We start from the raw sequence: 12,824 nt of genomic DNA on the forward strand, positions 1-12,824 counted from the left end.
GGGAGGTGACCAAGAACCCGATGGTCACTCTGTCAGAGCTCCAGTGTTCCTCTGTGGAGAGAGGAGAGCCTTCCAGAAGGACAACCATCTCTGCAGCAATCCACCAATCAGGCCTGTATGGTAGAGTGGCCAGACGTAAGCCAATCCTTAGTAAAAGGAACATGGAAGCCCGTCTGGAATTTGCCAAAAAGCGCCTGAGTGACTCTCAGACCATGAGAAACAAAATTCTCTGGTCTGATGAGACAAAGATTGAACTCTTTGGTGTGAATGCCAGGCGCCATGTTTGGAGGAAACCAGGCACCGCTCATCAGCAGGCTAATACCATCCTTACAGTGAAGCATGGTGGTGGCAGCATCATGCTGTGGGGATGTTTTTCAGCAGCAGGAACTGGCAGACTAGTCAGGATAGAAGGAAAAATGAATGCAGCAATATATAGAGATATCATGGATGAAAACCTGCTCCAGAGCGCTCTTGACCTCAGGCTGGGGCGAAGGTTCATTTTTCAGCAGGACAACGATCCAAAGCACACAGCCAAGATCTCAAAAGATTGGCTTCAGAACCACTCCATGAATGTCCTGGAGTGGCCCTGCCAGAGTCCAGACTTGAATCCGATCAAACATCTCTGGAGAGATCTGAAAATGGCTGTGCACAAACGTCTCCCATCCAACCTGATTGAGCTTGAGACTTATTGCATAGAAGAATGGGCAAAACTGCCTAAAGATAGGTGTGCTAAACTTGTGGGATCATATTCAAAAAGACTTGAGGCTGTATTTGCGGCCAAAGGTGGATCAACAAAGTATTAAGCAAAGGCTGTGAATACTTATGTAAATGTGATTTCTCAGTTTTCTATTTTTAATTAATTCAAAAAAAGTAAAAAAAAAAACTTTTTCACATTGTCATAATGGAGTATTTTGTGTAGAATTTTGAGATAAGAGATTAAATTAATACAATTTGGAATGAGGCTGTAACGTAACAAAATGTGGAAAAAGTGAAGCGCTGTGAATACTTTCCGGATGCACTGTATATCATTTTCATATTATTAATGTTTAGATTAACCCAGAAAAACATATTTGTTGACAAAATTTGTAAAAGTGGGTTTACAATTTTGATATTTTTTGTGGGTAAAGAAATTGTTACACATAAAATAAAAGGTATGACTCTTTCTTTTTTTGTATCACAAGTCCAAATATAATATGATATTTGGATAAATCGGTAGATAAAGAGTCACTTCCATAATTGCAAGTGTATAGCATATATTCGTATAAATTTTTGTTTATTGTCACGTTAATTGACAAACACTTGGATGTTTTTCATTGTTGCATATTATCAAATATTCTGTTTTGTGAACTATTGCTCTATCAGTCCAAAACTTCAATATGTGAATAAAGGTGAGGAAGTTGAAAAAAAAAAATATATATATATGTATTTATATATATATATAAGAAATCCGATTCATTGTTATATTGAAAAAAATCGCCTGATTCATTGATCATGAAAATAATAGTTGCAGCCCTAGCAAATTGTAATAGGAAGAACAGGTCAGGAAGAAAACGGGGTTCGTGTGGGCGCTTGAAATCCTTAAATAAAGACAAATAAATCGAGTTTGCTAAAAAAGGACGCTGACACGCTTGCCTTCGCTTTGCTGTTGCGTTTCCACTTCTCTAATGATTCACAGCAGCTGGCATTTGTTTGCATGTCCCTCCCATGCAAAGCGTCTTGCCCAAGAAGAGATTAAGACGCCGGGTAATGGAGAAATCGGAAAATCGTCTTTGAAAGTGCTTAAAAGGTACTTGAATTTGGCCATGAAAAAGAGGACTGAACTCTGGTTTTAATGTCATTTTTACACAATACCTAAATAGGGAAAGATTTGCAACAAAGATGAATATTTTCACAATTCACGAAGATCTAAAAACCATATGTCTTGATAAATGCACACGCAAGGTTAAACTTTGATTATGTAAATCACAGATATGTTTGTGGTTCTGCAAAATACACACCGGATTTCTTTGTTTAATGCTACTGGAGAATTGGGAAATAGGCTTTGAAAGTCCCGAAGAAGTGCTTGAATTTGTCCATGAAATAGATGTACGAACCCTGACAAGGATACACGCTCATCACTTCCGTTTAGCGTGTTTGTTGGGTTCGGTCGAAGATGCACCACTCCACCGTGTGATTACGGGCCATTATTGTCAATTATTTTAACAATAAGGCTTTTGGACAGCACTTACAGGTCCTGTACTCCATTTCATGCACTTATTATCTTTTTTTGTTTGTTTAGATTTTTTGGGTGAGTGCAGTTTTTTTCTTTTGAAATGAACCATTCCAGTCAAGTTTTTTATGATAGTCTGTTTTTGCTCCTGTGTTTTCCAAGGGAGCATGATCATTGTTGTTTCAGGTGCCCCATGTTCTTCCCCCCACATTGCCGGTCCTGTTTCATCACTTTTCTGTTGTTCTTTTTCCATTGATGCTTATTTCTCCTTGCAGTCGCTGCTCCAGTGCCATCCGGCGGGAATAGGACGCCACACGGCACTCAACGTCCCGGAGTCGGTGTCAGAGGAAGCCAAGTCGCTGTTGGAACAGGTGGCGATAAAACACTATTTTTGTTTTACAGCATCTTTATTTTTTGTTTTTTTCGTTATGTAAGACATTCCAAACCAATGTAGGCACAAATACTTGTCAATTCAGAAACCATTAATTTATCAACAAATACCTAGCATAATCCAGGGTTTGTAAATTACAAAACAATTTTAGCATTTTACACACTGAACAGATTTAAAGTCGAAAAACAACACAAAATCCCTGAAAATGCTAAACAAAATCTAAATTACAAATATTTAAAAAAATATTAACAATGGTAAGATGCAACCATTAACTAATTACAATTCTATTTAAACCAATTTTGACGCAGATTCTCTGAAAAACACACATTAAAACAAAAAAAAAACTAAAAGCAAAAGATCAGTCGATTGAAAGATTGAATGCAATCTGGTTTGGAGCAATCAATATAATTAAAATGAGTCCAAATTTGGCCCATTTTCTGTTTTATGCATACAGTAATTTCTTTATTTTTTTGTCTTTTCGTATTGAACTAAGTTACTACCCAAAACCTATAGAGGCATTTGCACGTTTGTTAACAAGTGTGACATATTGAATCTGCATGTGCATTGTTGAAGCAGAATGGCAGAATTCATGTCAGTTCATAGAAGCCCATCGATACAAAAAGATCGTAATCATAGACAGGAACAGCTCAAAATCAACAAAGTATGTGCTAGCAGCAAGATAGCGACTTTATTTTAGTTATCAAAATCAACCAAAAAACGTTCTTTGATTGGCGCTGGATTTCTTCCTTTAAAGGCACTGGGAAAAATGAAGGTGCTTGTAAAGTGCTTGAAGTTGGCCATGAAAAAGGTGTACGAACCCTGTTGTAAATGTTTTGTATTGTTGCCATGTTTCTCAGCAGTCTAACCAGATATACTAGGTATCAAATAAAGAACAATTAAACATGTTTGCTTATAAATGAAAGATGAAAAAATAAGCGTTTATTCAAGCGCGTCTAAAATATGCACCTACTTGCACACGCATCATGAATGAGCTGACTGGGGCAGCACTGATGACGCAAACCAGGAGATGGCTGCAAAGTTCCATACAGCTCTTATAAACTTAAGAAGAATTTATTTGGGTTGCACCAACCGTAAAATCATTGTTAGTGTTTGTGAAATCAATAATAAGGATAATGACGATCAATAATTTATATTACTATTGATTCTTTGAATGGCCAAATGTGTCCATGAAATAAGTGTATTTTTTGCATTGAATTATAGTCAAATATCTTTCTGGTCACATTTATTTTGAGAAAACTTGTCATATTCAGCAGACCAAAAGTGACACTTTTAGATTAATCGACAAATAGCTAATATAATTTTCTCAGCAATTAATATTCAGATTTTTAATCTGACATGACATCACTACTAATTTTTTTATTGAATTATTTAAAAAAATTGTTAAGATTAGAAAAACACCTTATTGATGAAAAGTTTTTGCCAAGAGCTTTTTGCTCTTACTTTGAAAAATAAGGAATACAGTTTTTAAATATTTTCTAATAAATTGTGGGCCAAACATGTGTCCAAATGATATTTTGTTTTTTACTATTTTAAATTGGAAAAAAATATGTATTGTACAATACACAGAATTAAACAAAAGTTTAATTTATCATCCAAATATCATCCAGTCATGTTTATTTGTATAGCTCTTGATCACAAAGAGTTTCAAAGGGCTGCACAGATTATTGCAAATCACAGACTATTATGACACCATCCCCTGATCTAAAACCTACATGAGGGCAAGGAAAAACTCAAAAACTTTAACATGAGGAAAATGAAGAAACGTTGAGAAGACTGCACATGAGGTAATCCTCCTTCCAGGATGACCAGGCTGCAATGGATGTTGCAATAACAAATAATACACAGATATTGTCAACATAAAATATAGGTTATTCATATGCTATGGATTAGAAATGTGTTTTAAGCTTAGATTTAAACATTTCCACTGAGGTTGCAGATCGAATCTCAGGGGGAAGAGCATTCCACAGCAACAGGGCCCGAATGGAGATCGCTCTCGAACCTGCGGATCTCTTCTCTGCTCTTGGGATCACTGGTAGACCAGCATTTTCAGAGCGAAGGCTCCGGACCGGAACATTCAGATTCAGATTCAGATTCAGATTCAGATCTACTTTATTGTCATTCTAGTACACGTGTATACAGAACGAAATGTCGATGGATCTGACTCCCACAGTTTCCCTCAGTGTCCTTCAGTGTACAGATATAAATAAAGCTGTATTGTGTTATTTACCATAGTGCCGATAGTGCAAGAAGAGACGCTAACCAGATGTGCAAGATGGGCAGTCAGGTTAACAAGTCAGGTACACAGTACCATTATGTTGTAAACAATAACACTGTAAGTAATAACACTGTAAGTAACAATAGTGCAGAGATCAAATGTGCAAGGAGTGGCAAGCTATAAAAAAACTGCCACTAGTGCAAAAGTCAAATTAGCAGCCGTTTAGATTTAAGTTAACTATATGTTAGATTGACCATTTAACAGTCTAATGGCCAGGGGGACTAGACTAGACATAGGGGGAAATTAAATCTGAAAGATATTGGGGAGCAATACTGCAACTGTTCAGGTGATACAATGACGGTCAATGTCAGCACATTAAAAACATTAAAACAATAAAATGACCATATATTTGGTACGTTGCATAGCACACTTCTTCTGGACTGATACCCCGGTGCTGTGGAATACTCTTCCCCTTGAGATTTGATCTGCAACCTCAGTGGAAATGTTTTGATCTAAGCTTAAAACACACGTCTATTTTATAGCATATGAATAACCTATATTTTATGTTGACAATATCTGTATATTATTTGCCCTCATGTAGGTTTTAGATCAGGGGATGGTGTCATAATAGTCTGGTTTGCAATAATCTGTGGTCTGTGCAGCCCTTTGAGACTCTTTGTGATTAACGGCTATACAAATAAACATGACTTGAAGTATTAATTGACCTGGAGAAGGATGGGCGCCACCAGGCTGTACTTGCCCAAGAAACACCACAGGAAATCGTGCCCCTATAACCATAGTTGTTAAGGGATCCAATAAACAAACCAGCAGTAGTTGGCTATACAAATAAACATGACTTGCCATAATAATAATCTATAATTTTATTATTATTATTCTATCATTATTTAATTATAGCTCATTCTCAAATTAATTTATTTGGATTAGACTGAGCCAACCTGGAGTGCCATGTGTAATGACGACACTGTTGTTAGCAATAATAATAAGGACGGTTCTGATTCTTGTACAGAGCTTTACCATGAAAAAGAGGTTTCAAGTTTACAGAAAAACTAAACAAAACTTGGATTCAATCAATACATTCCAGGAACCTGAAGTTATTTTGCAAAAAAAATTGTATTAGGGAAATAAAGAATCAAAAACTGTGTGGAAGAGAGGGAATTATTGTCTGAGTTCTTGTTGTAGAATGTATCCAATAATTGCTGTCTTACTATATGAAAAACCTCAAAATGAGTGTAAAAAAATGAAGGTGACTGTGGTTCTTTGTTTTTTTATCGTGATATTTATCAGTTGCTCCAGTACAATCCTGCTGAACGGTTGGGTGCGGGAGCGGCTGGCGCCGAAGATATCAAATCGCACCCTTTCTTTGCCAAAGTGGACTGGACCAAGTAGGGGTTGACCAAGCACAGATGCATGCTGAGAAGACACCATGTCCTCTTTGCTTTACAGGTAGACAGAATCAGGAAATGGTGGGGGGTGAGATTCATACCTTGCAGTGTTAAATTACCAAATAATAGTGTTATCATGTTTGTATTTTACTGATTCAATCTGCTTTAATTAAAAAAAAAAAAAAATAGCTGCAGTTTTCCATCAACATCAGGGTTTCACTATGCAAGTTTAGAAGCAAAACACAGTGAAGTCGGGCATTATTAGAGTGGGCTGGAATTGGGCATCATTCAAGACATAGGATTTTTGTAAAATCTCATTTTTATAATACAAACTGCACTAAGGACTGAATCCTTGTAATATAAGATATGAATAAAGTTTTATTGTTACGTCAAAAACTCAAACTGAAGGTTGTGGTGGTGATGTCCTGTTATCAACTAAGAATGTTGTATTTCTTCCTGTCTGTCCCATCCATATTACAGTGATGCAAACAATAAACTCACCAGAGTGACGCGTTGTTTTATGGCGTTCTTTGAGCACCATTACAGTTTTATATCTTGATGTTTGAAGTCTGAAATGTGGCAAAAGGTCACAAAGTTCTAGGGGGCTAAATAGTTTCGCAAGCCACTGTACTCTCAATTTTTTTGGTTTATAATAGTTTTCAATGCATGTAGAAAATCTATGTTGCTCTTTTGTAAAGCTTTTTGTTGGCTAAATTTACACCCACCCAGTATTTTTAACTGTTGATACCTATCCAATTTTCCTTGGGTGTCTATAAGATATCTACTGAAATGAAAATATGAGGCCCAATCACAAAAATCAGGGTTCTCGAAATCCTTAATTGCTTGAATTTTGGGTGAAGTGCTTGAAAATGTTTGCCATTGTTGCCATTGCCATGTTTCCTGGCAGTCTGACTATAGACCATGTTATAAATGAATAAAGATTTTTAAAAAGTGGGTGAAAATGACGCAAACACACCTGCTCTGGTGGCTCATCAATATGGCGTTGCCATGTGAAGCGTCACCTCCCAGCACCCAAGAGGACAGTTCTATTTACAAAACCAGCTTTTTTGTGCTTGGCTCACTGAGTAACAGCGCCTCACATTTTTAAAAAATCATATACCTCGGTTTTCGAACGCCTCTCAGTTCGGACAAATCGACCAAAAATTTCGAGAAATTCTTGCTTCGCTGTTCGGTCAAAAAATCGGAGTTCGAACGCCGGTACGCTAGGGTGCGAAGCTGAGCGGCGTACGGGTGTTTTAGCCCCTAATTATGCCTTCGAAGAAGGTCGGTGCAAGCAGGACAGGTGAAAAAAAAAACAAGTTGTTTGTCCAACTATTGCCTTTAAGAAAGACATAATAGCTAAATATGAAAGAGGTGTACGAATTTCCGATCTTGCTAGTGAATACAGCATGGCTAAATCTACTATCAGTACGATAGTAAAGAATAAGGAGGCTGTGAAATCGAGTGATGCGGCTAAGGAAGTTAGCGCTATAAGCAAGCAACTGCCGCAAGTTTTGAAAGAGGTTGAAAAACTTTTGATGATTTTTCTCTCCCCACGTCCACCACAAAGGTAAGAAATCCTATTTATAATCCTTTTTTTATTTTTACACGTTCATGTTAGCGTAGTCTTCCGTACGGAAGATTACGATAACGCGAACGTACAATTAGCCTGGGTTAGCTTTGTTTACGTAAAACATTCAGGGTGTTGGAACGGAGCTCCCTTTCCAATGAAGCGCTAGCCACTTGTTGTGGAGACCCGGGTGCTAAATGACGTGTAAACCTGATTTTTTTATTTTTACACCTCCATGTTAGCGTAATCTTTCGTACGGAAGATTACGCTAACGCGAACGTACGATTAGCCTGGGTTAGCTTCATGTTTACGTTCATGGTAAACATTCAGGGTGTTGGAACGGATTAAAACGATTTTACATTACTTTTACTGGGAAAAACGATTTTCGGTGATCGACCAAATCGGTTTTCGAACCGGGTTCTGGAACGGATTATGGTCGAGAACCGAGGTTCCACTGTATTATCAATAATAATTGATTATTTTGCACCAAAATATTTAGTAATTTTAAATGTTTTGCAGCGTATCCCTGAAAAACACATGAAATATAAAATGAAATATTCACAGATCTACAAAAAAATTGTAAAATATAAAACTTTTTGTTTTTTTACACACTGAACATATTTAAAGTCAAACAACAACAACAAATTGTCTGAAAATGCAAAATAATAAAATGAAATTACAGTTGACGTTCGCAGCTTCAGAGCTTCGCGGTCTGTAATGGTTAAAAAAAAAAATCACTGAGGTCACTCCCGGGCCGCGTGACGGAGCGAGTTCGGCGGACGCGGCGTCACACGGCGTGACGCGAGAAAAGGCGGCGGGTGTGATCGGACTACGCCCGTAACTGGGGAGAGTCCGCTCGTCCGACGACCCCATTAGCGAGGCGCGACGACAGGCGGCCGTCTGCGCGCGGCGGGCGAAAGGCGGCGGATGTGCGCGGGACCCCCGTAACTGTGTCGGTGTCGTGCGTATCGCGCCCGAAAGTGCCCGCGCCGCGGGTTAGGGGCTCGCTCGCGGGAGCGACCGAACAGCACCCGCGGTAAAAACCCTGTCGAGAACTAATGTGATCTGCAGCTGCGATTGGCTGGCAACCAGTTCAGGGTGTCCCCTGCCCACTGCCCGTAGATGGTTGGGATGGGCTCCAGCCCCCCCGCGACCCTAATACGGATAAGCGGTGCAGATAATGAGATGAGGTTTTTTTTTTTTGTTTTTTTTTAAATGGCGTCGCTACTTCGCAGATTTTCACTTTTAGCGGGTGGTTTTGCTCCCCATTAACCGGGTCTAAAATTAATAATGAAATTTAAAAAAAAAAATTTTTTGAAGGTGCGCCGCTACTTTGCGGATTTTCACTTATCGCGGGTGGTTTTGGTCCCCATTAACCGCGATAACCGAGGTCTTACTGAAGTACTTTTTTTGTCTTCCGTATTGAACTCTATTGTTACCGAGCACCTATAGAGCTGTTTCTGTGTTTGTAAACAAGTGTGATGTAGCTAAGCTGCGTGTTCATTGTTGAAATAAAACAGCAGAATTCATGTCAGTTCATAGCGGCTCCATGACACAAAAACATTATAGATCCAGGTCCATAGATTCTTAAAAGGCATTGAATTCATTATTCTAAAAATAAGGCCTTAATTGGCATTAAAATGCATTAATCCAATTTTCAAAAGTCTGAAAATGTGAACACATTAATAAGATTTATATTTGTTTGAACAAAAAATATTTGCCAACAATAATCAATTGTCTTTTTAATAATTCACCGATTTACCTTGGTGACAATATCCATAATGTAACTATCAAAATGGTGTTGTGGTTTCAGTTGGGCCTTTCAGGCAGACACATGTCTTAGGTTTACTCACAAAACACAGCAACTTCAGAGACGTTTACTTAGGACCATGGGAAAGTACGTTTTTCGACATGGCGAAAAGCTGTGCCAGGTAATGTGAATGAAAGCGATGTATTGTGTGCAAGAAATAGTTGTGATTTTTTTTGTTTTCTTTCAACTGGAGTGACTTGAAAAGCACTATATAAATGCAGACCGTTTACATTTAACTGTGTTTTTTTTTTTGGACTTGGTCTCAAATTTGATCTCAAAAAGGATTTAAAAAAGTCTTGAATTTAACTTGCCTTAAGCTGTTGTAACCCTGTAAATAGGAACAGCTCAAGATGGCACAAGGCATGTGCTAGCAGCAATATAGCGACTTTATATTAGTCATCATTGTCAACAACAAAAGTACTTTTGATCGGCGCTGTATTTCTTCTTTTGAAGGGCTTGGAAATATAAAAATTGGCATTTAAAGTTCTTGGAAACTGCTTGAAAAGGGTGTACAAACTCTGAATAAGGACAATTGTAATTCTAATTTAATAACATCAACAACTCATTCAAAATAGATTCAGAACATAAGATCCATTTGGGAACTCGTCCAGGTGTACTCAACAAAGTGGCTGACTGGCCGTCTAATGAGTAATTAATTACATGTACTGTATGTCTCCCTTGGGTGTGGTTAGTGCAAAACATAACCGCTATAATAATTGAATTAGTAAACATCAAATGAAGTCCACTTACCAGACTGCGTGAACTCAACGTGAACTCCGGTTTGATGTTTCCCGTCAACCGAGATGACATATTCCCGGCGCCGCCCTGCGATCCCTGGTGTCCACCTCATTGGTGCCGGGGTCAAGAGTCGCCGGTGATTAGTGCTTATTGTCGGGCCCCCGTCTCTCATTATCGCACGCGCCGGGGCCGAGAGGTGTCCGCCGCTGCTTAAGAGAAGCCTGTCAATCTTGCTCCGGCGACTTTCCTCCTCCGTTTGATGCCTGCTTGCGTTTTAGTTTGCAGGGAATCGCTTGCAGGTCACAGCGTGAGGTTCACCTGTGCGGTCTGATGAGACCTAGGGAAAGTTGAGTTTTTAATAATAATGCGGTTTCTCAAAAGAGTTTGGTCCCTTTTGTTACCACATTTGAGTTTTTTGTTGAATTGTCATGCATAACAATGTAGTGGACCTCATTTGCATTGAGATTAGACATTGCACACCAGGGTTAACACGTAATAAAGACTTAAAAGAGAAAAACAAGATAGAATGTTAGGATAACCCGGCAAAAATATTGACAAGTTGGTGCTAAGAGTAGGGTTAAGATTTTGGGCCTGACCCCGACCTAAACCCGGCCCGAATTTTAAAATGTCCATCATTTAGTCGGGCCGGTGGGGCTTCTCTTTTTCTCTTTCCCTTCTTGGAGGATCTACACAGCATGCACTTACTTTTGCTCAAGTCATTATTTACCTAAAGAAAATGCTTAACAAACTATCAGTTAAATTCAAAATCACGAAACCCAAAGAAAGTTTCCTCTTCAGTTTTGGGGTAAAAGACGTGCGGCCTCCTCCTCTGACCTCCGTCACGTCAGACTTAATTTCTGCTTCTTGCCAATAGCTTACAAGCTTACAAACTTTCCGCTTTTTAGCTAAATCTTTCACTATTTGCCGCTGGTAATCTGCAGAATTTGTATAGCCCTTAATCACAAAGAGTCTCAAAGGGCTGCACAGGTTATTGCAAACCACAGACTATTATTACACCATCCCCTGGTCTAAAAACCTGCATGAGGGCAAGGAAAAACTCAAAAAACCTACACATGAAGAAAATGGAGAAACTTTGAGAAGGGACCGCACATGTGGTAATCCCCCTTCCAGGATGACCAGGCTGCAATGGATGTTGCAATAACAAATAATACACAGATATTGTCAACATAAAATATAGGTTATTCATATGCTATAGAGAAGAAGTGTGTTTAAGCTTGGATTTAAATATTTCCACTGAGGTTGCAGATTGACTCTCTGGGGGAAGAGCATTCCACAGCATCGGGCCAAAATGGAGAATGCTCTCGAACCTGCGGAAATCTTCTTGGCTCTTGGAATCACTAGTAGACCAGTGCTTTCAGAACGAAGGCTTTGGACCGGAACATAGGGGGAAATTAATTTTGAAAGATATGAGGGAGCAAGTCCATGCATGATTTTGTATGATACCAAGAGAAACTTAAAATCACATCTTAAGCTAACAAGGCACCCAATGCAGGTTAGCTAAAATCGGGGTAATGTGATCAAACTTTCTTGTCTTAGTTAAAAACCTCGCTGCAGAATTTTGTACCAGCTGAAGGCTCTTGATTTTGGACTTCGGGAGACCGGGGAGTTGTGCATTACAGTAATCGAGCCGGGAAGTAACAAACGCGTGAATTACAATCCCCGCATCTGATTGAGACAGCATAGGACGAATTTTAGCAATGTTACAAAGATGGATGAAAGCTGTTCTTGTAATATTCTTCACGTGTGTTTGAAAGGACATATCGGGGTCAAATATGACACCTAATTTTTTAACGGAGTCACTCTGGGTTATCTTACGTTTGTTAGTGCATTTTAGCAATCGTGCAATGAACATTTATCAGGAACAATAATTCCCAAATAACTAGACAAATAAGATATATATATATGGACCCATTTTTCAAGGCAACTGGCATGAAATTTATACTTCACAGTTTTGCGTGCTTGTGTAGGGTGGTGATGGACCTGGGTAAGAAACTGTCTTTAGTCCTTTTTTAATGTCCTCCTCCGCCTACCGGAAGGCAACCGGTCAACAAAGAGGTGGTGACCGAGGTGAGAAAAGTCCTTTTTAATGTAGTGAATTTTACTTTCAGTTGCTAATTACTGGTCATGTTTGATTTTTTCTTGCTCAACCAACAGCAACAATTAATTTCAGTTTTATGTTTTTCTACTATACAACTGAATACTTTTCTATGTGCAGATTATTTAATTAGGGGAAAAAAAATGTGTTTTTGCCTGACAATGCTTTTGATGTCAATCTAAGAATAATACATTGAATATTCCAAAGAATTTCAGGTTATTTTTTATTTAAAGAGATCGCTTATATTTTTCACTTAAATTCATGAAAATGTAGATGATCTCTTCATCTAACATTGATTAGAAACAATTTCTTAATATATTTTTACAATATTAATACTTGATAATATGTTTT

The 12,824-nt window shown here is 38.4% G+C and overlaps 1 protein-coding gene across 2 annotated transcripts in view; it reads left to right on the forward strand.

Annotated features, from left to right (window-relative positions):
• Nucleotides 1-6,748, forward strand: part of rps6kc1 (ribosomal protein S6 kinase B1) — a 47,788-nt gene extending 41,040 nt beyond the window's left edge. For both annotated transcript variants that reach the window (XM_088325312.1, XM_088325313.1), the window contains exons 15-16: nt 2,485-2,580; nt 6,142-6,748. In XM_088325312.1, the coding sequence (XP_088181438.1) occupies nt 2,485-2,580; nt 6,142-6,243 (198 nt within the window). In that variant the 3' untranslated portion in view covers nt 6,244-6,748. The remainder of the gene's footprint in view (nt 1-2,484; nt 2,581-6,141) is intronic.
• The last annotated feature ends 6,076 nt before the right edge of the window (nt 6,749-12,824 follow it).

This window comes from Urocampus carinirostris, chromosome 20 (genome assembly GCF_059441175.1).
Source record: "Urocampus carinirostris isolate Australia breed hairy pipefish chromosome 20, RoL_Ucar_1.0, whole genome shotgun sequence".
In the NCBI taxonomy this organism is placed as follows: domain Eukaryota; kingdom Metazoa; phylum Chordata; class Actinopteri; order Syngnathiformes; family Syngnathidae; genus Urocampus; species Urocampus carinirostris.